This window comes from Martes martes, assembly GCF_963455335.1.
Source record: "Martes martes genome assembly, chromosome: 8".
Lineage (NCBI taxonomy): Eukaryota > Metazoa > Chordata > Mammalia > Carnivora > Mustelidae > Martes > Martes martes.
In genome coordinates, this window is record NC_137895.1 from 100,098,079 (window position 1) to 100,125,404 (window position 27,326).

Consider the following 27,326-nt stretch of genomic DNA (forward strand, 5'->3'; position numbering starts at 1 on the left):
GCAGAGCCATAGGGGACCATAGTTTTGTCCAGTCCCTGGAATTCAGCGAGAGGTTTCAAATCATTCTGAACACCTGTGAACTCAACCTGAGATCTAAGAAAAGAACTGTTATAATTCTACAAATAGAAAAGTGACCACGTTCTGCAAGGTAGGCGGTGTGGCGTGGAGAAATGAATCCAAGATGATATATGGGAAGATAAACTCTTGGTGGGGTGGGGGGCATAAACCGCTTATCAGAAAGTGATATAGCAGTGGCGTGCAAACTGGAACTTTTATAAGTCCAATCTGGTGAGGGACATCCCTGCTTGAAAAGCACTCAGGTGGAGAAGTAGGTCGGAATCCTAGGTAGAACTGCCAGACCTCAGGATCCCCGAGGTCACAGAAAGAATGGGGTGCCTGAGTATGGGAGAGTTCCCAGGTGTTTCAGCAGGGAAGCCAGCTGCAATCAAAGAGCAGAGGAGGGGGCTTTCAGCTCAGTGTTGCCATTAACCACAAACCCCATCCCATTGGGTAACGGCTCTTAGAGCAGGGGCCCAACACACAGAAAATCCAGGGCAAAACCTCCTCCCTTCCCCTGGAGGAGCAGCATGAATGGATGCCACAGGAGACTGCAAAGTTTGGAAACTCCAAAGGGGGTTGCATGGCTGAAATAAAAATTTTCAAAGGCTGGGCGTATACAGAGTGCACACAGAAACCAGGGAGACAAGAGTGATTGACAGCTTTGCTGTGAGGGCACACTGAAGAGTGGAGGGTGCCCGCTTTCAGCTCTGGGCTGGACACTGGGAGGCTCACATTTTCATTCTAATCCTCTCAAGCACTGCAAAAGCCACAAAGAGGAATCTGGAAGCCCTTACTTAGCCTGGCCCCCTCGCAAGGGCAGTTCAATACCACCAGGGCAAATACCTCTGAGAATCAGCTCAAGCTCAACAGGCCCCTCCTCCAGAAAATCAGCAACAACTTCCCCCTAGAATCAAGTTTAACCAATCACAGAGAACTGAAAAACTCTAGTGCTGGGGGAAAATACTATATAGGACTCATGGCTCCTTAATCTTTCAAGTTTAATTTTCTTTTTCTTTTTCCATTTCAACCAATTTCTCATTTTATCATCTCAGGTTTTTTAAACTTTTTTAATTTCAATTTTTATAGTTACATTCTATCCTTTCACAGTGTTTAACGTTATTTTTTTCTTTCTTTACAATTTTGGGATGTAGTTCCCTCCAGCAAACAGACCAAAATATACCCAGAATCTAGTGTATTGCTCTGTTCTCAACACCTGTCCGATTATATTCTCTCTCTTTTAAAATTTTTCTTTTATTTATTTATTTATTTTGGTTTCTGGTCTCTTCTCATTGGTTTAAGATTATATTTCTCTGGGGTTGTTTTTGTTATTTTAGTATTTTGTTCTCTCACTTTCTATTCTTCTCTAGACAGAATGACTAGATGGAAAAACTCACCTGAAATAAGAGAACAGGAGGTACTACTGACTGGCAGGGACCTAATCAGTATGGATATAAGTAAGATGGCAGAATTAGAGTTTGGAATAACAACTATAAAAATACTAGCTGGGCTTGAACAAAGCACAAAAGACACTGGAGAATCCCTTTCCGCAGAAATAAAAGAACAAAAATATTACCAAGTTGAAATCAAAAGGTTATTAAGGAGATGCAATAAAAAAAAATGGAGGCTCTACCTCCGGAAACAGTTTGGAGGTTCCTCAAGAAGTTAAAAATATGACCTAGGAATTCTACTGCAAGGTATTTACCCCAAAGATGCAAACATACTGATCTGAAGGGGCACCTGGACACCAATGTTTATAGAAGCAATCTCCACAATAGCCAAACTGTGGAAACAGCCCAAATGTCCATCAACAGATGAATGGATAAAGAAGATGTGGTGTATATATAAATACAATAGAATATTATGAAGCCATCAAAAAGGATGAACTCTTACCATTTACACTGATATGGATGGAAACGGAGGGCACTATACTGAGATAAATAAGTCAGTCACAGAAAGACAATTATCATATTGTTTCATACATATGGGGAATGTAAGAAACAGTACATAGAATCATAAGGGAAGGGAGGGAACATTAAATAGAAGAAATCAAAGAGGGAGACAAATCATGAGAGACTCTTAACTATAGGAAAAAAACAGATGTTTGCTGAAGAGGAGGTGGGATGGGGTGGGGTAATTGGGTGATGGGCATGAAGGAGGGCACGTGATGTGTAGAGCACTGGGTATTATATACAACTGATGGTTAACTGAACACTATATCTGAAACTGATATATCATGTATCAGCTAATTGAATAGAAATTTTAGAAAATTCATCACGTACATAATGGGTAATGGTGAAATAAAACACTACTTATCTTTTAGAGACTTACTGAGCTGTAATTAACTAATAAATATTAACTATTTCAAATTTTAGAAATTGGAGGCTCTAACTGCTAGGATAAATGACACAGAAAGGAGAGGTAGTGACATAGAAGACAAAATGATGGAGAATAAAGAAGTTGAGAAAAAAGAGAGATAAACAATTATTGGATCACGAGGGGAGAATTCAAGACATAAGTGATACCATAAAGCAAAACAATATTAGAATAACTGGAATCCCAGAAGAGGAGGAAAGGAGGTGTGGCAGAAGGTATATCTGAGAAATTATAGCAGAGAACCTCTGTAATCCGGGGAAGGAAAAAGGCATTCAAATCCAAGAGGCAGAGAGAACCCCCTTCAACATCAATAAGAATAGGCCAACACCTCGACATATAGTAGTGAAGCTTGCAAATTTCAGAGACAAAGAGCAAAATCCAGAAAGCAGCTCAGGACATGCCAGAAAGGACTGGCATGGTACAGTCAGGGTGCTAAACCAGAACAATATGCAGCCAAGAATACTTTATTCAGCAAGGCTGTCATTCAAAATAGAAGGGGAGATAAAGAATTTCCAGGACAAACAGAAACTAAAAAATTTGTGACCACCAAACCAGCCCTGCAAGAAATACTAAAGGGGATCCTTTAAGCAAAGAGAGAGCCCCAAAGTGAGATAGGCTAGAAAGGAACCGAGACAATATACAGAAACAATGACATTACAGGTAATACAATGGCACTCGATTCATATCTTTCGATAGTTACCCTGAAAGTCAATGGGCCACATTCCCCAAGCAAAAGACATAGGGTATCATTGGATAAAAAAGCAAGAGCCATCAATATGCTATCTGCAAGAGACTCGTTTTAGACCCAAGGACACCTCCAGATTGAAAGTGAGGGGGTGGAAAAACCATTTACCATGCTAATGGACATCAAAAGAAAACCAGGGTGGCAATCCTTCTATCAGACAAATTAGATTTTGAGCCAAAGGCCGTCGTAAGAGATTTGGAAAGACACTGTCATAATTAAAGGGTCTCTCCAAAAAGAAGATCTAACAATTGTCAAGGTTTATGCCTCTAACATGGGAGCAGCCAATTACATAAGCCAACTAATAACAAAATTAATGAAACACATCGAGCATGATACAATAAATAGTAGGGGACTTTTACACTTCACTCACTGCAATGGACAGGTCATCTAAGCAGAAGATCAACAAGGACACAAGGGCTTTGAATGACACACTGGACCAGATGGACTTCACAGATGTATTCAGAGCACTCTATCCCAAAGCCGCAGAATACATATTCTTCTCCAGGGCACATGGAACTTTCTCCAGAAGAGATCACATGCTGGGTCACAAATCAGGTCTCAACCGGTACCAAAAGTTTGGGATCATTCCCTCCGTATTTCCAGACCACAGTCCCTTCAAACTTGAACTCGATCACAAGAGGAAATTTGGGAAGAACTCAAATACACGGAGGCTAAAGAGCATCCGACTAAAGAATGAATGGGCCAACCAGGAAATTAACAAGCAAGTAAAAGAATTCATGGAAACAAAGGAAAATGAAAACACAACCCTTCAAAATCTTTGGGATGCAGCCAAGGCAGTCCCGAAGAGGGAAGTATAGAGCAATACAAGCCTTTCTCAAGAAACAAGAAAGGTCCTAAACACACCACCTAACCTTCCCCCTAAAGGACCTGGAGAAACAACAGCAAAGAAAGCCTAAATCCAGCAGGAGAAGAGAATTAATAATGACCAGAGCAGAAATCAATGAAATAGAAACCGAAAGTACAGTAGAACACAGCAACAAAACTAGGAGCTGGCTCTTTGAAAGAAGGAATAGGATCGATAAACCCCTGGCCAGACTTTGCAAAAAGAAAAGAGAAAGGACCCAAATTAATAAAATCATGAATGAAAGAAGAGAGATCACAACCAACACCAAGGAAACACAAACAATTTTAAGAATGTATAATGAACAGCTATTTGCCAACAAATTAGGCAACCTGGAAGAAATGGTAACAGAAAAACTTGAACAGACCCATAACCAGCAAGGAAACTGAAGCAGTCATCAAAAATCTCCCAACAAAGAAAACTCCAGGGCCAGATGGCTTCCCTGGAGAGTTTGACCAAACATTGAAAAAAGGAATTAACATCTATTCTTCTGAAGCTGTCTCCAAAAATAAAAATGGACGGAAAACTTCCAAACTCTTTCTATGAGGCCAGCATTACCTTGATCCCAAAACCAGACAAAGACTCCACAAAAAGGAGAATTACAGACCAATACTGCTGATGACTACAGATGCAAAAATTCTCACCAAGACACTAGCCAACAGGATCCAACAGTACATTAAAAGGATTATTCACCATGACCACGTGGGATTTATTCCTGGTCTGCAAGGGAGGTTTAACATCTGCAAATCAATCAGTGTGACACAATACATTAATAAAAGAAAGGACAAGAACCATATGATACTCTCAATAGATGCAGAAAAACCATCTGACAAAGTACAACATCCCTTCTTGATTAACACTCTTCATGGTGGAGGGATAGAGGGAACATACCTCAATATCATAAAAGCCCACAGTGAGTATCATTTTCAATGGGGAAAAACTGAAAGCTTTACCCCCTGGGTCAGGAACACGGCAGGGATAGCTACTCTCACCACTGTTGTTCAACATAGTACTAGAAGCCCTAGCCTCAGCAATCAGACAACAAAAAGATATAAAGGCATCTAAATTAGCAAGAAGTCAAACTCTCACTCTTTGCAGATGATGTGATACTCTACGTGGAAAACCCAAAAGACTCCACCCTAAAATTGTTAGAAGTCCTACAGGAATTCAGCAAAGTGGCAGGATATAAAACCAATGCACAGAAATCAGTTGCATTTCTATACACCAACAATGAGATAGAAGAAAGAGAAATTAAGGAGTCAAACCCATTTACAATTGCATCAAAAACCATTAAGATACCTAGGAATAAACCCAACCAAAGAGGCAAGGGATCAGCACTCTGAAAACTATAGAACACTAATGAGAGAAACTGAGGAAGACCCAAAGAAATGGAAAAACCTTCCATGCTCATGGATTGGAAGAACAAATACTATTAAAATGTCTATGCTTCCCAGAGCAATCTATACATTCAACACAATCCCTATCAAAATACCATCAACATTTTTTCAGAGCTGGTACAAATAATCCTAAGATTTGTATGGAACCAGGAAAGACCTCAAATAGCCAAAGGAATGTTGAAAAAGAAAACCAAAGCTGGTGGCATCACAATTCCGGACTTCAAGCTCTATGACAAAGCTCTCATCATCAAGACAGTATGGTATTGGCACAAAAACACACACAGAGATCCATGGAACAGAATAGAGAGCCCAGAAATGGACCCTCAACGCTATGGTCAACTAATCTGGGACAAAGCAGGAAAGAATGTCCAATGGAACAAAAGATAGTCATTCCAATAAATGGTGTTGGGAAAACTGGACAGCCACAAGCAAGAAGAATTAAACTGGACCATCTTCTTACACCACACACAAAAATAAGATTCAAAATGGATATAAGACCTACATGTGAGACAGGAACCCATCAAAATCCTAGAACAGAACACGGGTTGTATTCTCTCTGACTTTGGCCAAAACGACTTCTTGCTAGACACGTCTCCAAAGGCAAGGGAAATAAAGACTTCATCAAGATAAAGAGGCTTTGCATAGCAACGAAAGCAACTGACAACACTAAAAGATGACCTACAGAATGGAAAATGGTATTTGCAATTGACATATCAGATAAGGGGCTAGTATCCAAAATCTATAAAGAACTTATCAAACTCAACGCCCAAAGAACAAACAATCCAGTCAAGAAATGGGTAGAAGAAATGAACAGACATTTCTCCAAAAAAGACACACAAATGGGCAACAGACGTGAAAAAAATGCTCAACATCACTTGGCATCAGGGAAATAAATACAAAAGCACAATGAGATATCACCTCACACCTGTCAGAATGGCTAAAATGAACCAGTCAGGAAACAACAGATGTCAGGCATGCAGAGAAAGCAGAACCCTCTTACACTGTTGGTGGGAATGTAAGCTGGTGCAGCCACTCTGGAAAACAGTAGGGTGGTTCCTCAAAGAGCTGAAAATAGAGCTACCCAATGACCCGGCAATTGCACTACTATGGATTTACCCCAAAGATATAAATATATTGATCCAAAGGGGCACCTGAACCCCAATGTTTATACCACCAATTTTATTGACTTATTTATTTGAGACAGAATGAGAAATAGAGAGCATGGGTGGGGGAAGAGGCAGAGACGGAGGAAGTAGCAGACTCCCCACTTAGCAGACAGCCTGAAGTGGGGCTCTATCCCAGGACCCAGGAATCATGAGCTAAGCTGAAGGCAGTCACTTAACCAACTAAGCCACCCAGGCAACCCTCAGTACCCTACATTAGACCCCATTTTGGGCATTCAGTGAGAGGATACCTTTCATGAGAAAGGTCTAAGTAAGAAAATTCTAGATGGGAATATTTGTAATATACAGCTGACCCTTGACCAACGTGGGTTTGAATGATGCAGGTCTACTCTACTTACACATGGACTTTTTTTGATACCGTACTTTAGTGTATTTTCTCTTATGTTTTTCTCATTAACATTTTTTTCTCTAGCTTTATTGTGAGAATATAGTATGTAATACATGTAATGTACAAAACCTGTGTTAATGAACTATTTATGTTATCAGTAAGCCTTCCAGTTACCAGTAGGCTATTAGTAGTTTAGTTTTTTAGATTCCATGCAGAAGTGAAATCATATGGTATATGCCTTTCTCTGCGTTATTTCACTTAGCATAATACTAGGTCTATCAATGTTGTCACAAATGGCAAGATCCCATTCTTTTTTATAGCTGAATAAATATTTCATTGTATATGTATCACACATCTTCTTTTTCTATTCATCTATTGATGGACACTGAGGTTGCTTCCATACTTTGGTTATTGTAAACAATGTTTCAAAAAACATAGGGGTGCATATAACTTTTCAAATTAGTGTTTTCATTTTCTTTGGATAAATACCCAGTAGTGTAATTACTGAATGGTACATGGTACTGCATTTCTATTTTTAATTTTTTGAGGGATCATAACACCTTTTGACAATAACATTATATTCAGGCCTTATAAAACTAATAATCTGACAACATTACTAGGCAGCCTTGTAAAACTAATGACTCAATACCACTTGATGGGTGAAACTTTTGTTGAAGCAATTTTATAATACCATTAATAAATACTATGTAAAATATAAAACACTTTTTTATATGACATGACTTAAGGAATTACCAATGTAATGTTACTATCTTTTCCCCAAACTTCTCCTAAATATTTACTTCTGTGACCTTTATTTCCAGGCGAGAACTGTGTTTAGATGGTAGAAATAGCTTGACGTCCACTAATAAGGAGAACGCATTTGCAATTTTATTTATACTTCTCCATTTATCAAAAAATTAGGAGGGTAAGAAAATTATACACAGAAAAGCAATGTGCAATGTATCAGCAAATTTTAATTCAAAGAATTATTAACTAGAAGGATTTTCTCATAACTGTTAGTTTTCAAACTATGGCTCATAGAAATCTAAGGTTCCACTGGGACACAGCAGGATTGAGGGACAAGGAAGTCTACAGGTGTAGTCTCATCTCTCTTTTAGCTAAACAGCTCTACTTGTCTCTGTCTTATATAATACAGTTTAATTTAAAAAAAAAAAAGTTAATTTCTATTCTTTGGAAAAAAAAATTTCCCCAGAGGTATAAAAGTCACTAACTTAGTCAAAGTCCCTAATTTTACATAAGAGACAAAAAGGCCTCTGAGAGATTGTAGTTTGCCTGAGGTCAAAAAACCACCTAGTTGCAGGCCAGGAATGTGTTTTAGGTCTTACTGAGCCTAGAGTTTTATGCCAGTTACTTCCTCATATTCAGGAGAAATACATGCATTTTTAACTAGAACTCAGAGAAAATGAATACATAAAACTTTGTCATGTGGCTCAATAAAGTTAAGGCATTAGGCAGAAAACAGCTTTCTAACTAAACTATAAATTTTTATAGTCATGAACAAAAATAAAGGAAGAGAAGTTATCTTAACTCCTATTAGTAACAGTCAATATACTCAATTTATAAGCACAATTTTTTTTAACTTGAAGGGACAGGGAACTTGAAGGAGAAAATCGTTAGTTGAACCAAAGAACCTGAACCTGAGGAAATTCTTCCTTGAAAGAATTATTCATTTCCTTCAAACAAAACTTGGTTTATCAAAATCAATCAACAAATGAGTTACCTATGTTGTGAGTTATTGATAGTAAAATTTAAAACACTGAACAGATTTCTCTTTGCCATCTAGTCTCTCCATTAGTTCATATGTACAAAAGACACAATTAACTTTAATTATAAATTAAATTCACTCAGAAATTACAGGTAAATCTTCATTTCCATGTGAGAACATTTCTCTACCTTCTTCGTGACAGGAAAGGAGATTTACCTAGTGGGTGAATTTGGGAGAAGGCACTCAGCAGTGCCTATGTGCTTCCAGATCTCTTCTTTGAAAAGCTATGCCTGCCATAGTAACATGAATTGAGGTCTGCTTTCATCTTTGTGGGTTGGGCATCAAACACCTCTTCCTTCCATTTACAACTGTGTGTGGAAGTGCCTAATTTGAAATAAAGCATTAGGAAGTTTGCTGTGGCTACATACCTAAGCCACACCCTCCAATTTGTTAGTATGTATTAAAGTCACTAGGCTTATCTCCAACTGCCTGACTCCTGTGTCCTCAACTCAGAAAAAGAAGAGCAATGTCATCTGCCACCTACTCCACCACAGTTCCAACAAGAAAAATGATCAGACAATACTTAGAAAGGGTTTCTTCTTCCTTGACTTGATACCTAACATTCATTGTTCAAAGCAACATACTTTAAAGAGGGAAAAAGTTGAAAAGAACAATTGCAGAAATAAACTCAGAAAGTCAGACAAAATGAGGAGATAGAGGAATATGTTCCAAATGAAAGAACAATACGACACTTCAGAACAATAACTAAATGAAACAGAGATAAGTGATCTATCTGATAAAGAGTTCAAAGTAATGGTCATAAAAACGCTCAGCAAACTTGGGAGAAGAATGCATGGATTCAGTGAGAACTTCAACAAAGAGAAAATATAAAGAAGAATGAATCAGAGCTGAAAAATACAATAACTAAAATGAGAAATACACGAGAGGGAATCAACAGCAGATTAAAAGCTGCAGACGAACAGATCAGTGATCTACAAGACAGGGTAGCAGAAATCATCCAAGACAAAAAACAAAAAGATAAATGAATTTTTTAAATGAGGACGGGTTAATTAAGGGACCTCCTAGGATCAAGCCCCACACCAGGCCCCATGCTCAGGGAGTCTGCTTCTCCCTCTCTCTGTGGCCCTCCCCTCCCATCTGTGTTCTCTCTCGCTTGCTCTCCAAAATAGATAGAAAGAAAGAAAGAAGAAAGAAAGAAAAGGCCATAACTAGAAATAAGAAAATTATGAAAGAAAGAGTTTTATTGGTAAAAGCAAACATACAATAAAAGTAATAGATCAAGCACTTTTATAAAGCCAGTATGAATGTTAAAAGACAAAAGTAGTAACAACAATTATATCTACAGTAATTAGTTCAGGGATACACAAAATAAAAAGATGTAAACTAAGACATCAAATACATAAAACAAGGTGGGTGGAAAAATGTAGTGTTTTTAAAATGTGTTTAAGCTTAAGTAACCATCAACTTAAAATAGACTTCTATATGCATGGGATGTTATATATGAACTTCATTGTGATCACAAAAATCTATAATATACAAAAAAGAAAAAGAAAGGCAACCAAGCATAACACTAAAGAAAGTCCTCAAATTAGAAGGGAAGAGAGCAAGACAATAAGGAAACCAAATAAAAGAACAAGATTGAGGCCTCATTTACCATGAGCCTATGCTACCTTTGTCTACCTTAGTAAGACCATGAATATACTTTCAAAACCATAAACTGATGTACATTGATTGAAATGGATATTTTAATAACAATGATACACAATGGAAACCAGCTGCTACTTAAAGACCATCTTAGTCATCAATCATTCAAGTGATGGCACGGTAGATATACGTGAACTTCATTTGAAAAATTCCAATTGTGGGGCACCTGGGTGGCTCAGTCAGTTAAGGATCTGATCTTGACTTTGGTTCAGGTCATGATCTCAGAATTGTTGAGACTGAGCCCTGCATCAGGCTCTGTACTGAGTATGGAGCCTGCTTACCCTCTGCACCTCACCCCCCACCGCCAGCTTGCACACACTCTCTCTCACCCTCTCTCTCTCTCTCTCTAAAAAAAAAGAATCCTGTATTTGCTTGATTTAGCGATTTAGAAAATGCTCTACAATTGCTCAGCAAGACACTTTGTAAAAATTGAAATAGAAGTGTTATAAGTTTTAAAAAAATGCTCCAAGTAAAATAACAATTAAGGATGTACTCTCAGGTGAGAAAATGACGACAATTACAACTTAAAAAGAAAAATTAATCTCTTTAGCATTACAAGTTTATTTAAATCATAAAAAGGACTTATCATGGATTCTTTTAAATAATAAATATCCATATGTGATTAAGTGTTTGGATTCTTGTTGTTCATTTATACATAGGGGTGGGAAAAATGGGTAATATCGATCTTTAAAATTGTTATGAACCATTGCCAACCAGGAAATTAGTCAAAACATCTAAGTATAGATTTCATTAGTGAGCAATAATATTTACTTTCTAAAATTGAATTTAGATGTTGGTTTTCAAGAAATTTAAAATGTGTCCATTTTGGGGTACCTGGGTAACTCAGTCAAGTGTCTGACTCTTGTTTTTGGCTCAGGTTCTGATCTTAGGGGTGTGAGACTGGGCCCCATGTAGGGTTCCACACTCAGCAGGAAGTCTGCTTCAGAGTCTCACACTCTTTCCCCCTCTTGTACACTCTCTCTCTAAAATAAATAAAATCTTGAAAAAATAATAAAATATGTCAGTTTTGTTATATTTATCAAATAAAGGTACTAATAGGTATCTCTTGAAAGTCAGAGCTCCAGGAACTAAGAAAAAAAGTCAAAATTTCTGTCTCATTTCTTTTTCTTTTTCTTTTTTTAAGATTTTATTTATTTATTTGAGAGAGAGGGAGATCACAAGTAAGCAGAGAGGCAGGCAGAGAGAGAGGAGGAAGCAGGCTCCCTGCTGGGCAGAGAGCCTGGGGCTCGATCCCAGGACTCTGGGATCATGACCTGAGCTGAAGGCAGAGGCTTTAACCCACTGAGCCACCCAGGTGCCCCTGTCTCATTTCTTTATTAGCACAAATAATTATGACTTTTACTTAGTATGTATTGGTTAGCTAAACAACTCAGAATTTTACCAAATTAAAAACAAAATTATATCAGAAATCTGAAACCCAAGGAAAAAAAGGAAAGTTAATATAACTAACCTTGGTCAAGAAAGGCCCGATGTCATTACTTGAACGCCGTGAGTTTGAGGTATGAATCACCACGTCTTCTCTTAGAGCAACATTTCTATTGAATAGTGAACTGTTATGATTAACATTCCTACCATAAGGCAGATCTAGGGCTGGCCTCATATTAATAATGTCAAGCAAAGGTTGCTTCTGCTGCTTCTCCACCAGAAGTTTGGTACTGGTCTCTGCCAGCCTCTCACTAGTCCTGTTCAGATTACAAAACACAGTGCTTAGTATTTCATCTCTCCCCAATCAGTCCTAAGTTACTTGCATTTCTTTAAGTTTCCATAATAGTAAACAGAATGTGCCATTAAATAGTGTTTTAACATGGTAAATGTGACAGAGCAGACCTACTATGTATAATTATAGGTTTAAAACTGTTCTCAAGAAGTACATATATTTCTAGGGTTCCTAACTAACAAGTAATTCAAATTAAGGAGGGAGAGAAATGGCTATCAGTGATGTCCATGGCTTAACAGGTAATACCTGCTGCCTTCTGGAATGGTTGTACTTCAAAGATTCTTGGGGATGCCATGACACATACTTATATTTAGTAAATCAGTTTAGAGCTGCAAAAATAAACCATCCTGGGGGGTCTGGGTGGCTCAGTCAGTTAACCATCTGCCTTCAGCTCAGGTCAGGACCCCAGAGTCCTGGAATTGAGCCCCACACTGGGCTCCCTGCTCAGCGGGAAGCCTGCTTCTCCCTCACCCTCTGCCTGCTGCTCCCCTCTGCTTGTGCTCACTTGCTCTCTCTGTCAAATAAATATGTAAAATCTCTAAAGGAAAACAAAAATAAAAAAACATCCCTCAAAGACATTTTTCAAGCATTGGCTTTCACCACTCTTGCACACTTCACACATTACCTCAGAGAAATTGGGCATTTGGCACTGAGGAATAATTTAGACGAACAACTGCTAGGGGAGAAGTAGATGGCAGAGTTGTGATCAGAAAGAACTGAAACAGCTCCAGAGGCAATTAGGTTATAACACAGATACCAGGGTACTGGAGGTGGAATCTGCCCTTTCCGTCTGGACCTTTTGGGTTAAAGATGCACTCTTCCAAAAATAAACTAACATTAATAAATAAATATTAATAAACTCATTTCTATTTAGGGTAATTCTGACAGCTTTATAATAATATGCTGTCTAAATTATAAACCTTCAAACAATTAGTTTAAAGACTAGAAGATCAGATTAACTGAAAATACTCAAAGGAAAAAAATAAAATCATTTAAAACCAAAAATGAGAGAAATGCAAACTGTCTTGGACTAACATTTCAACAGTAAGTTCATTTACAAACATCATTTTTCAAAATTATAGTATCTAGTTGGCTTTCACTTACTACTGTTCTCATGAATGTGGCTCCAAAAAAATTATGGTTTAGAGGCAAATTCATAAGCTAACTCTACTTTCCATGATTGTTGTAACTTACTTGTTCAGTTCATTTGTCAATGACATTCGATGTTTTACTTCTTCTAGGTAGAGGTGCTCGTATATGTCCGATTCTGTTTTAGTAACATCTTGACAAGTTTTCATTTGGGATAATTCAGATTCCAGCTCTTTAATTCTGAGTTCCATTTGACTTCTTACTGAAGCATTATTATGTTCTCTTAACTGTGCTCTGCTTTCGTGAAATGCTACTTGTGACTAAAGCAAATTAAAAGCATAGTTTTAAAATTGTTACAATCTGGGTTATTACAGTAGATTTCTTTCTTTTAGTTTTGTGTCAATGATTCAGAGAGCAATTTTTAAAGTGAAAAAAAAAAGCTGAAATGTAAAATATTTATCATTAATGTGAAGCTGAATTAAATGTGAATAATGTTCATTCTTACATGAGAACTCATGCAATCTGATAATTCAAAGAATAATAAAATCATTTAAATTTTTAAAAAGTGAACAATACAACTTAAGAATAATTGATGTACATGGGGTGCCCGGCTGACTCAGTCATCTGAGTGCCTGACTCTTGGTTTCTGCTCAGATAGTGATATCAGGGTCCTGGGATAAAGCCCTGTGTCGTACTCAGCATGAAGTATGCCTGGAATTTTCTCTCTACCTGTCCATCCCCCACTCGTGCTTTCCAAATAAATAAATTAGATACTTAATATAAAAAAAAGAATAATCCAAGTATGGTACCATTTCTTTTATGCAGACATGCCCAGAATGGAGCCCAAACAAGCAACCGAATGAGCCACCCATGTACTCCATGGTAAAAATTTTTAAAGCACAATTTTTTCTTTTCCTCTCAATAGCCTTATTTTATACTAACTGGTCTTAAAAAATAAAATAACTTTCTACTGTGAATCATTCTGAAAGATCAATTTAGTGTGAATAATGATGAAAACTGAAATTTTTAAAGGGAAGGAACAAATGCTTCCATTAATTTACCAAATTGCTCTAAAGGAAGTAGAGGAAAACTCTACACTGCCTATAACCAAAATGTAATTTGCAGTGAAATGAATTAAAGCATTTTATAGACAAATAAATTAACCTCTAAAAATAGATTGACTTCTTTTAATTTTTCTGCTAGGGTCAATCTTGTCCTTTCTTCAAGCTCCTGTTTATATCGTTCTATTTTACTGTATTCTACCACGTTGACTTCTACACAACTTCTGAGGTTTACTACTTGTTGTTCCAACTTCTTTTTACTCTTCTCTAGGTTTTCACATTTCATCTGTATTTCTTTCATAGATGATAATTTCTGAGTAAGAACCTGGTTTTTTGAAGACATAGTTTCCAGTTTTGCTGTAAGATCATCAACCTGCATTAATAAAATAATACAGTTTAGATGTAGAGTGAAACGAGTCTAATGCAAAACTAAGGCGCCAAATTTTTTTTTAAAGATTTTAAATCTCTGCACCAAACATGGGGCTTGAACTCACAACCCCAAGATCAAGAGTCACATATGTTACTGACTGCTCCAGCCAGGTGCTCAAATTTTAAAATAAGTTCATTTTCAACAAAATGTTATCTATATTGTACAGTCTTGGAATGTGGAACCTCAAATAACTCAGAAAATCAAGAACAAAATTAAAACCACTAGGAGTTGCTAAAATCAATCTCTGCTGTCATCCTCTTTGCCACACATTTGTATTTGATTCTTATATTTTTATTTTTCTATGATTGTTTCAGATTTTTCCTCCATAAAATAACTGTAAGTCACGTCTTAGTAGAAAGTGTCTGAACCCTTCCCTCACCTTAACACTCCACAATTTTTTTAAGGATTTTATTTATTTATTTGAGAGGGGGAGAGAGCAAGAGAGCGAGAGCACAAGAGCAGGGAGAGGGAGAAACAGACACCCCACTGATCAGGAAGCCCAGCATGGGGCTCAATGCCAGCATCCCAGGATCACGACCCAAGCCAAAGGCACTTAACTGAGCCACCCAGGTGCCCTCGTACTCCATAATTTTTAAAGAAGTTTTAGGAATACCATATAGACTTATGTAGGTCTGAGCCAATAAATGCTTACCAAAATAAGACTCTGAAAATAAGACTCTAATTAATGAATCTATAAATACTGATTCTAATGCCATCAGCCTTTTTCTGAATTACAAATGTTTTATGCTAATTTGAATTGCATTCTGAGGAGAAATGATTCACAAGGTTAAGAAAGCACATCTCTCAGTAAAAAAAATTAGTGGGGAAAAAAAATTTAGTGAGATGATCCATATATTTTTCGACCAAAAAAAAAATTCCTTAACTTGACAGTGTTATAGTCCTTTGTTACTTCCCACAAAATAAGAGAATATACTAAGCAATGAAAACAGCCAAAAAACTTGCTGGAGTTTCAGTTTCAACCAAAAAACTTTCTTCCAGTTGGGAAGAACTCCTTTCCTTTAGATATGATTGGAAAGACAAGGTGAGTGGATGTGGTGGTTTTATAAATTGACACTTCTCCCATGACAATCCCTCCCCTTAATATGCGCTAGCCTTAGTAACTGGTTCCTAGTGAACAGAATATGGCAGAACTGCTGTGTGATTTTTAAGGCTAGGTTAGAAAATGTGATATAGCTTCCATTTGACTTTCTTCTTCTAGGAAACCTCACCCTTAGAATCCAGCTGTTGTGGGAAAGCCCAGGCTACCTAGTGAGTCTTCATGCAAATATTCCAGCTGAGACTGCCCTAGCTAACAACCTAGCCAAAAGCCAGCCTCAACAGCCAAACATGTGCAGGAACAAGGTTTTAGATGATTCTAGTTCCCAGCTTCCAGTCACCCCAGGTGAGGCCAAATGAAGAAGAAATGAGTTGGCCTTCCTCAGCCTTGTCCAAAGATTTGTGAACAAGATAAATGCTGTTTTGAGCCACTAGGTTTTGAGATGGTTTATTATACAGCAATAAATAACTGGCACAGATACTGATATTAAAATGGGGTGCTGCCATTAAAAAAAAAAAAACCAAAAAACTAAAACTAAACCTTCTTTGAACCAGGAGGTGGGTGGAACCTGAAAGAAGAGTAAGAGTGCGAAGTGGAGAAGAGTAAGAATGAAAACCAAAAGGGCTTCCAAGAGACTGTTAGTGGAAACCTGATGGCCCCTGAAGAGGCTTACAGCAAAGGCTTCTAGACAAGGGAAGAAAATGACACTAGAGGGAAAAGGAACTCGTGCCACAAACCACTTGAAAGTAAAACTGATAGGAGAGATAAGCTAAAGAAAGACTATTCAATATGAAGGAACCAGGACCTACTGGGTTCATCTATCTGTTCCTCATTTACAGCCTCTCCACATGCTGTATTGTCAAATAACGCTAAAAGAAAGAAATGCCTTCTGGGTTGAAAGCAAATCCAGGAAGACATGGCCTACGGATGAAGCCAAAACTATAAACCCTTTATTAAGACTTGAGAAGGATTTAAGGTGTGCCTCAAATTTTTTTAAGGATCTTAAGAGTAGGAGAATTTGAAACGCATTGTCAAATGAGAGCTGCACAGGAAACCTGAGGTGAAAAGCTTATCTCAAAAAGACCCGGGAGAATGGCTTTTCTAATGGCATGAAATCCGATCATATTCACGGAAAATTCAAAAAACTAAGATAATTACAGTAGCAAAAACACTGTTTGCGAGCTTGGACTAAAAGAGACCAAGATAGTACAAACTAAAAATAGGCCTTTGAGTCTTAGAAGTCCCACCAGGAGGAAGCAAGCTGAAAAAGCAGCTACAAACACAGGTCATTCCATATGAAAAGGACAGAACCAAGAGCTCAAAGAGTAAAGCAAACAGCCATGGAGAAGCATTGCCATGGTTAGGACTAAGTCCTAACTGAAGAACTGACAGCATGCTTCAGGGTGTGTTTCAAAACTGCTGTGGACTGGTGTGCCTCCCATCTTTTTCAATGGGAGAGTCCTGAGCAGGTTACCAGAGTGTTCCATTTGGAGTGGTAGAGAACTGTCTTCCTTAATTCCCAAGTGCTCAGATGGAGAGGACTTGCACTCAAGGGACTATACTTCAGGTACCTTATCCCTGCTGTACCTGATTAAGATGGTAAGATCTTGGACTCAAGCCTAAACCCAATGCCAGGAGAACTGAGATTTGTGGGAGGTATGTGGGGAAGGTGAGTGTATTTTTCATGTGGGAGGAATACAAAAAATTGTGGCCGGTGGGTAAATCATGCTGCTTTTTTTTTTTTAATTTTTTATTTATTTTCATGCTGCTTTTTAAATGTGTCCATAGGTTTTTAAATATTCATTCCATTAAAAAAAAGACCATGGACCTACCTTTGTGACTTTCTCCTAACAGAATATGGTGAATGTGATGCTCTGTGTATTCCAAAGCTAGATTACAAAAGACAACAGAGCTTCTGCCTTGCTCTGCAGCTCAGGCAGCTTTCTTGGAATTGAGCCCCCCATCTTGTAAGAAAGTTCAGGCCACAAAGAGGCTAGTGTGCCAGTGTAAGTGTTTTGGCTGCCTGCCCCAACTATAGCCCTAGGCAATAGCCAGCATCAACACCACCAGATGTGAGTGAACAAATCTTCAAACAGTTCCAGCCCCAAGCCTTTCAGCTGCCCCACCTGAAGCTAGGGGAAGAGAACAAGCTGTCCTGGCCACACTTTTCCTAACAGTAGATTTGTGAACGAAATAAATGTTATTTATTTAAGCCACTAAACTTTGGGGAGTTTGTTAAGAAAAAACAAACAGACAGAAAAATGGATGACAAAAAGAGTTAATAAAATACATAATTTATATAGTAGAAATTGGTCTCCATTAAAGTGGGAAGTAGTAAATGTTAAGATTAATTGTTTTAAATTTTTAAAAATTTATTCATTTGGGAGAGATATGGAGAGACAGAGCACAAGCAGGGGGAGAGGCAGAGGGAGAGGGAGAAGCAGACTCCCTGCTGAGCTGGAGCCTAACATGGGACTCAATCCCAGCACCTGGAGATCATGACCTGAGCTAAAGGCAGACAAACCATCTGAGCCACCCAGGTGCCCCTAAGATTAATTTAATAATGACAAACAGTGCTAATGAGAAGAAGCCCATAACTAGAAGCAAGATCTGAGAAGTTTTTCTTTCTGTTTTCCCCCATTTAGAATGTCATTACCTGTGCATTTTTTATATCTGACCTTTATTATGTTGAAGTATGTTCCTTCTAAACCTACTTTGTTGAGGGTTTTTATCATGAATGGATGTTGTACTTTTTTATCATGAATGGATGTTGCACTTTGTCAAATGCTTTTTTTAAAACATTTTATTTATTTATTTGACGGACAGAGATCACAAGTAGGCAGAGAGGCAGGCAGAGAGAGAGAGGGGGAAGCAGGCTCCCCTCCGAGCACGGAGCCCGATGCGGGGCTAGATCCCAGGACACCGGAATCATGACCTGAGCCAAAGGCAGAGGATTTAACCCACTGAGCCACCCAGGTGCCCCTCAAATGCTTTTTCTACATCTTTTGAAATGATCAGATGATTCTTCTCCTTTTATTAATTTGGTGTATCACAATGATTGATTTGCTGATATTAAAACACCCCCATAACCTAGGAATAAATCCCATTTGATCATGGTGATGATTTTTTTTAATGTACTGTTGGATTCAGTTTGCGAGTATTTTGTTGAGGATTTTTGCATCCATGCTCACCAAAGATACTGGCTTAGAGTTCTTTTTGTGGTGTCTTTGTCTCATTTTGGTATCAGTGTAATACTGGCCTCATAGAATGAATTTGGAGTTTTTCCTTCCTTTTCTGTTTTTTGGAATAGTTTGAGAATGGGTACTAACTCTTCCTTTAAATGCTCGGTAGAATTTGCCTCTGGTCCTGGACTTGTGTTTGTTCATAGTTTTTTGATTAATGATTCAATTTCTTCGCTGGTTTTCAGTCTGTTCAAATTTTCTATTCTTGTTTCAGTGCTGGTAATTTATATGTTTCTAGGAATTTATCCATTTCTTCTACATTGTCCAAATTGTTGGCATATAGTTGTTCATAATATTCTTTCATAATTGTCTGCATTTCTGTGGTGTTGGTTGTTATTTCTCCTCTCTCATCTGTGATATTATTTGGGTCCTTCTTCTCTTCTTTCTGATAACTCTGGCTAAAGCCTTATTGGTTTTATTAATTTTTTTTAAAAAACCAGCTCCTGGTTTCATTGATCTCTCCTATTTTTGTCTTTTTAAAGTTTCTATAGTGTTTACTTCTGCTCTAATTTTTAAAAAAATTTATTTGAGAGAGAGAGAAAGTGGGGAGAGGATCAAATGGAGAGGGAGTGAGAGAACCCTCAAGTAGACTCCCCGCTGAGCACAGAGCCAGAAGCAGGGCTCAATCCCAGGACTCTGAGATCATGACCTGAGCTGAAATCAAGAGTCTGCTGCTTAACCAACTGAGCCACCTACTACTACTACTGCTCTAATTTTTATTATCTCCTTCCTTCTGCTGACTTTAGGCTTCATTTGTTGTTCTTTTTCTAGCTTCTTTAGGTGAAGGTTAGGTTGTTGTAGATTTTTCTTATTTCTTGAGGTAGGCCTGTATTGCTATATACTTCCCTCTTAGAACCATATTTACTATATCTCAAAAGTTTGGGCAATTGTGTTTTCATTTTCATTTGCTTCCATGTATTTTTTTTTTTAAATTTATTCTTTTATTTCCTTGTTGCTCCATTCATTGTTTAGTAGAATGTTACTTAACCAACATGTATTTGTGGTCTTTCACATTGTTTCCTTGGCTGACTTCTAATTTAATAGTATTATGATCAGAAAAGGTGCATGGTATGACTTCAATCTTCTTGTATTTATTAAGACCGGTTTTGTGGTTATTATGGAGGGCACGTATTACATGGAGCACTGGGTGTGGTGCATAAACAATGAATTTGGGAACACTGAAAAAAAATAAAATTAAATTTAAAAAGAAAGACTTGTTTTGTGGCCTAATATGTGATCTATTCTACAGAATGTTCCAGAATGTGTATTCTGTCGTTTAAGGAGGGAATATTTTGAATATCTCTCCTTAGTCCACCTAGTCCAGTGCATCATATAAAGCCACTGTTTCCTTGTTGACTTTCTGATCTGTCCACTGATGTAAGTGGTGTGTTAAAGTGCCTAGCTATTGATTTTTTTTCTTGCTTCCTTTTTTATTTCTTTTTTTTACACATTTAATTTTTTTTTAATTTTTTATTTCTTTTCAGCGTAACTGTATTCATTGTTTTTTCACCACACCCAGTGCTCCATGCAATCCGTGCCCTCCTTAATATCCACCACCTGGTTCCCCCAACCTCCCACCCCCCCGCCCCTTCAAAACCCTCAGGTTGTTTTTCAGAGTCCATAGTCTCTCATAGTTCACCTCCCCTTCCAATTTCCCTCAACTCCCTTCTCCTCTCCATCTCCCCTTTTCCTCCATGTTATTTGTTATGCTCCACAAATAAGTGAAACCATATGATACTTGACTCCCTCTGCTTGACTTATTTCACTCAGCATAATCTCTTCCAGTCCCGTCCATGTTGCTACAAAAGTTGGGTATTCATCGTTTCTAATGGAGGCATAATACTCCATAGTGTATATGGACCACATCTTCATTATCCATTCATCCGTTGAAGGGCATCTTGGTTCTTTCCACAGTTTGGCGACCGTGGCCATTGCTGCTATAAACATTGGGGTACAGATGGCCCTTCTTTTCACTACATCTGTATCTTTGGGGTAAATACCCAGTAGTGCAATTGCAGGGTCAGAGGGAAGCTCTATTTTTAATTTCTTGAGGAATCTCCACACTATTCTCCAAAGTGGCTGCACCAATTTGCATTCCCACCAACAGTGTAACAGGGTTCCCCTTTCTCCACATCCTCTCCAACACATGTTGTTTCCTGTCTTGCTAATTTTGGCCATTCTAACTGGTGTAAGGTGGTATCTCAATGTGGTTTTAATTTGGATCTCCCTGATGGCTAGTGATGATGAACATTTTTTCATGTGTCTGATAGCCATTTGTATGTCTTCATTAGAGAAGTGTCTGTTCATGTCTTCTGCCCATTTTTTGATATGATTGTCTGTTTTGTGTGTGTTGAGTTTGAGGAGTTCTTTATAGATCCTGGATATCAACCTTTTGTCTGTACTGTCATTTGCAAATATCTTCTCCCATTCCGCGGGTTGCCTCTTTGTTTTGTTGACTGTTTCCTTTGCTGTGCAGAAGCTTTTGATCTTGATGAAGTCCCCAAAGTTCATTTTTGCTTTTGTTTCCTTCACCTTTGGAGACATATCTTGAAAGAAGTTGCTGTGGCTGATATCAAAGAGGTTACTGCCTATGTTCTCCTCTAGGATTCTGATGGGTTCCTGTCTTACATTGAGGTCTTTTATCCATTTCGAGTTTATCTTGGTGTACGGTGTAAGAGAATGGCCGAGTTTCATTCTTCTACATATAGCTGTCCAGTTTTCCCAGCACCATTTATTGAAGAGACTATCTTTTCTCCACTGGATATTTTTTCCTGTTTTGTCAAAGATTATTTGACCATTGACTTGAGGGTCCATATCTGGGCTCTCTACTCTGTTCCACTGGTCTATATGTCTGTTTTTATGCCAGTACCATGCTGTCTTGGTGATCACAGCTTTGTAGTAAAGCTTGAAATCAGGTAACGTGATGCCGCCAGTTTTATTTTTGTTTTTCAACATTTCCTTAGCGATTCGGGGTCTCTTCTGATTCCATACAAATTTTAGGATTATTTGCTCCAGCTCTTTGAAAACTACCGGTGGAATTTTGATCGGAATGGCATTAAAAGTATAGACTGCTCTAGGCAGTATAGACATTTTAACAATTTTTATTCTTCTTCATAAAATCTATCTATGAAAGACCCACAGCAGATATCATCCTCAATGGGAAAAAGCTTGCAGCCTTCCCGTTGAGATCAGGAACACGACAAGGATGCCCACTCTCACCACTCTTGTTCAACATAGTATTAGAAGTCCTAGCAACAGCAATCAGACAACAAAGAGAAATAAAAGGTATCCGAATTGGCAAGGAAAAAGTCAATCTCCCTCTCTTCACAGATGACATGATTCTTTATATGGAAAACCCAAAAGACTCCACCCCCAAACTACTAGAACTCATACAGCAATTCAGTAACATGGCAGGATACAAAGTCAATGTACAGAAATCAGTGGCTTTCTTATACATTAGCAATGAAAATACAGAAAGGGAAATTAGAGAATCGATTCCATTTACTATAGCACCAAGAACAATAAGATACCTGGGAATAAACCTAACCAAAGAGGTAAAGGATCTGTACTCGAGGAACTACAGAACACTCATTAAAGAAACTGAAGAAGACACAAGAAGATGGAAGACCATTCCATGCTCTTGGATTAGAAGAATAAACTATTGATTATTTCTATTCCTTCCTAAAATATCCAAATTGTACATTGTCTTCATGGATACTTTTGCAATTAGGAATAAAAGCAATGAATTTCATTTAAAACATATATAATAAAATTAAAGGGCCCTAGTATTATTGTATTATTATCAATTAGTTCTTTTATTTTAGTCATTAATTGTTTTATGTACTTGGGTGATCCCATGTTGGGTGCATAAATATTTACAATAGATAGTTCTTCTTCCTGTCAGACTGTCCTCTTTATTATGATATAGTGCTCTTGTCTCTTACTATAGTCGTTCTTTCAGACTCTATTTTGTCCAACATAAGTATTACTATTCTGGCTTTCTTTTGATATCCACTTGCAAGATGCATGTTTTTTCCATCCCCTGACTTCCAATCTGCAGGTGTCCTTATGACAAAAAGAAAACTCTTGCAAGCGGCTTATACATGGGTCTTGTTTTTTCTTCTTCTTCTTTTTTTTAATCCACTCTGACATCCTATGTCTTTTGATTAGAGCACTTACCCCATTTATATCCAAAGTAATTATTGATAGATATGTATTTATCATTTTACTACTTGCTTTGTGGTTGTTTCTAGAGATTTTCTCTGACCATTTTTTGTGTCTTCGATGTTTTACTGGTTTTCTTTAGTGATATATTTGGATTTCTTTCTCCTCTTTGAGTGTTTATCAGTGGTTTTGTTTTCTTTTTAGAGATGGCATGAGTGGAGTGGGGAGAGGGAAAGGAATCTTAAGCAGACTCCATGGCTGGAATAGAGTGCAGTGCAGGGCTCAATCTCACAACCCTGAGATGATGACCTGAGCTGAGATCAAGTCAGATGCTTAAACAACTAAGCCACCCAGGCACCACTATTAGTGGTTTTTGATATATAATTTGTATATAACCTCTTCTGCATATAGCAGTCTATATTAAGCTGCTGGTCATTTAAGTTTGAGCCCATTCTTTTCTCTTCTTCTCCCCATGCTTTAGGTAAGGTATTATATTTTATATCCTTTTTTTCTGAGTTCCTTATTTTTTATATAAATGTTCTTTTTGCTACTTTTGTGTTTCCTGCCTTTATACTGTCACTTTTGATCTCTTCTTTCCATGCAAAGAGTCCCCTTTACTATTTCTTGTGGGACTAGTTTAGTAGTCACAAGCTCCTTTAGTTTTTATCTGGGAAACTCTATCTCTCCTATTCTGAGTAACAGGCTTGCTGGATAGAGTATTCTTGGCTGCAGATTTTTCCCATTCACCACGTTGAATAGATAATGCCACTCCCTTCTGGCTTGCAAAGTTTCTGCTGAAAAAGTTCCTGCTAGCCTTAAGGGGTTTCCCCTGGAAGTTACTGACTTGCTTTCCTGTTTTTAAGATGTTTTCTTGATCAGTATATTTTGCAAATTCAATTACAATAGGTCTTGGTGTTGGCCTACTATTGTTGATTTTGATAGTTTTCTGTGTCTCCTGGATCTTGATGTCTTTTGCCTTCCCTAGATTAGGGAAGTTTTCTGCTATTATTTCTAGAAACAACTTTTCTTACACCTTTTTTTCTCTCTTCTTCTACTGGGACTCCTATAACATGAATGTTATTACATTTGATGGAGTCACTGAGTTCCCTAGGTCTGGTCTCATTTTGCCCAATTCTTCTTTCTCTCCCTTCTTTGGCTTCATTGCTTTCCATTACTTTGACTTCTAAGTTGTTAATTTGTTCCTCTGTTTTTTCCAGCCTGCTGTTCATTGCATTAGGTGTGTTTCTTATCTCATTTATTCCACTCTTCATCTCTGATTCTTTTTTAGCTCTTTTATCTCTGTTGTAAGGGTCTCACTGATGTTGTCCGTTCTTTTCTCAAGTCCAGTGAGTATCCCTATGATCACTGCTTTAAATCCTCCATCAGGCATGATATTTACATCTGTCTCACTTCAATCTCTGGACCCATGGCCTTATCCTGTTCTTTTGTTTGAGATAAATTCCTCTGTTTTCTCATTTTATCTAAGTCTCTACCAGCTTCTCTGTGTTAAAAAAGCCAGTTACATCATCTGCTCCCGAAAGTAATGGACTTATGAAAAAAGACGTCATGTAGTGCCCAGGGTCTCGTGCTTAGGGGAGAATCTCTAGTGTGTGCTGCATGCACTCTGCTGTTGTGTTCTGGCTGCTCTGTCCTTCAGGCCAGACATCTGCAGAGGCTCTCCCTCACTGCTGTGGGCAGTGTTTAGTACCTGGCCTGAAGGTAGCAACTTTTAACTAGGTGTGCTCTGGTGTGCTTGTGAAATGAGACCTGTCACCACCTCCACTGGAACTGAGGCCCTCCCGAATCTGGTCAGATGTGGTGTGGGCAGGGGCTTGTGCTGATTTTCTGGGGGAAAGGCCTGCTGTGGTGGAACTGAGGCAAGAATGATTGAGCAGGGCAGTTCCACTGGAGTGCAAGGGGATGGTGCTCGGTGTAAGCAGATTAGGCAGCCAGTGTCAGAATTGCACTGTGTCCCACAGATGGCTCTGTGCTTGTGCTGAGGGGCACTGGAGGGAAATGGTACAAGCTGGTTCCTTTGTTCCTAGAGAGGGGTCTCTGTGAACACTGCCTCTCAGGGAAATGCTCTGAGAAGACTGAGTAATTTCCCTACTGTATGCCCCAGACACTGTTCAGATCACTGTTTCCATGCTGTATGTTCCCAGGTGGTTTGCCTGCCTTCTCTCCAAGAGCAGCACAGTGCCCTACAGGCTCTATCCCAGCCAAACCCAGTGACTTTTAGAATTGCAGGTTTTAAGTCCCCCTAGTTGTAAGAACTCATGACATTATACTCCTCTCACTTTCCTGTGTAGTCAGTGGCTACAGGGAAACGTTCTCTTTGTGCAGACCCGTGTCTCGCTCCTGCCCTTCTCCATGACCATGACTCCCCTCCTCTGCAGCCGCCAGGATCTGTTTCTCTCCTAAACCACATCTCTGTACTTCCTACCTTCTTTGATGTGGCCTCTTCTCTCTAATAGTGGACTTTGTTCTGTTAGTCTTCAGGGATTAGTTGAAACTAGGCTCCTCTTACTCTGCCACCTTCTTCCTTTCTCTTAAGATATTTTTCTAAGATTCCCTTCAACTACAAATTATTACAACTGGCAGGAACACCTTTCCAGAATTTCCCCACAAGCTAGGGGAAAAGAAAAACTCGCAAGCAGAGAGACAATATGATTTGAAGTATAATAGCTGAAAAACTAGAAATAGTTCAATAACCAAAATTTGACCTTTTACCTGATCTCCATCAACTGAAATTCTAAAAGAAATAGGCATCTTTGAGTATCTTTTAACCAATCTAATACTCAATCTTTATTCTGCTTTCATCAGTGAGGAAATAAAGAGAACATTATGGAATCATTTTTAATCTTTTCAGTAGAAAACGAAATGTACTATCCTTTGGCATTATTTAAATTGAATATAACTTCTCCTTTATCTTACTCGAAGCTTGTTTATGTGGGGAGGTAAGTAAGACCATCTCGTCTTTATGTTGTGCCACAAAGCTTTCCTATATCATACAAACAGGCTTTGAATTTTTTTTTGGAATTTAAACTGATTATCTACTATTTGTCTCTGATAACGCCTTTAAATAAAACCTGATAATTTATAGCTGTATTCTGGAAATAATGTAATAAATATTTATTCCATTAATTACGTATTGAGCTATTAAAGTACATATCTTTCTATTTAAACTAAAAGAAGACAGGTAAAGACACCTGTGTTTTCTGAGAATGTAGGATCTGTGCCAAGAACAGGATCAATACCAGTGTTATACACAAGAACCAGGTCAAAAGAGTATCTAATTGTGAGTTGCAATTCTGGATTAGCAAGATTTCAAAACAGGAAAGCTGAAGGCCCAGAGTTCATCTTTTCCTTCCTAGATGGTGAAATTTATGGATGAGTCTACACTTTATAACAAGTTCATAAAACGTAAGGAAGTAAATAGTAGATAACAGATCCCACAACCAAGATTTGATGAAAATGGATATGCGAGGCACTGAGTGAGAGACTAAAGATATGAATGGAGAAAAGAAACGGGACTCTAGCTTTTTGAGCCTAACTTCTCATTGGATCATGGAGTCAGCAAGGCATAAGTTGGTAAAAGTCTCCTTTTTAAGAAGCAAAAAATGTCTACAGGGGTAAAGTTAAGTTCTCCTACAGTGACTTTTTATTATTACATAAGTGAGTGGTAATTTGCAAGACGACTAGGGAAGATGTCTCATAAAATTTGATTGGACAGTGACATAAGGATAGACATATAGATCAATGTGTTAGAACTGACAATCTAAAAAGAAATTGCTACATTATGGTGAACTGACGTACAACGAGGGTATAAAACAATTAAATGGAATAAGAATAGTCTTTTTAACAAATGGTACTAGGACAAATGGATGTCCGCATGCAAAGTAATAAAATTAAACCTCTACCTCATAGCATATATACAGAACTAACTCAAAACTTAAGAGCTAAAACTATAAAAAAAAACATAGAAAAAAACATAGGTGTATCATTTGTGACTGGATTTGGCAACAGTTTCTTAGATATGACACCAAAAGACAAAAAAAGATTAAGTATATTTCATCAAAATTAAAAACGTCTTTGCTTCAAACGTCACCATCAATAAAGTGAAAAGTCAAGCTACTGAATAAGAG

The 27,326-nt window shown here is 37.9% G+C and overlaps 1 protein-coding gene across 1 annotated transcript in view; it reads right to left on the reverse strand.

Moving 5' to 3' along the window:
- Positions 1–850: 850 nt before the first annotated feature.
- Positions 851–27,326, reverse strand: part of LOC308347148 (ankyrin repeat domain-containing protein 26-like) — a gene marked incomplete at both ends in the record, with an annotated part of 114,794 nt that continues 88,318 nt past the window's right edge. The window contains 4 exons of the mRNA XM_080810283.1: positions 851–964; positions 11,872–12,103; positions 13,333–13,547; positions 14,392–14,661. Coding sequence (XP_080666409.1) covers positions 851–964; positions 11,872–12,103; positions 13,333–13,547; positions 14,392–14,661 — 831 coding nt within the window. The remainder of the gene's footprint in view (positions 965–11,871; positions 12,104–13,332; positions 13,548–14,391; positions 14,662–27,326) is intronic.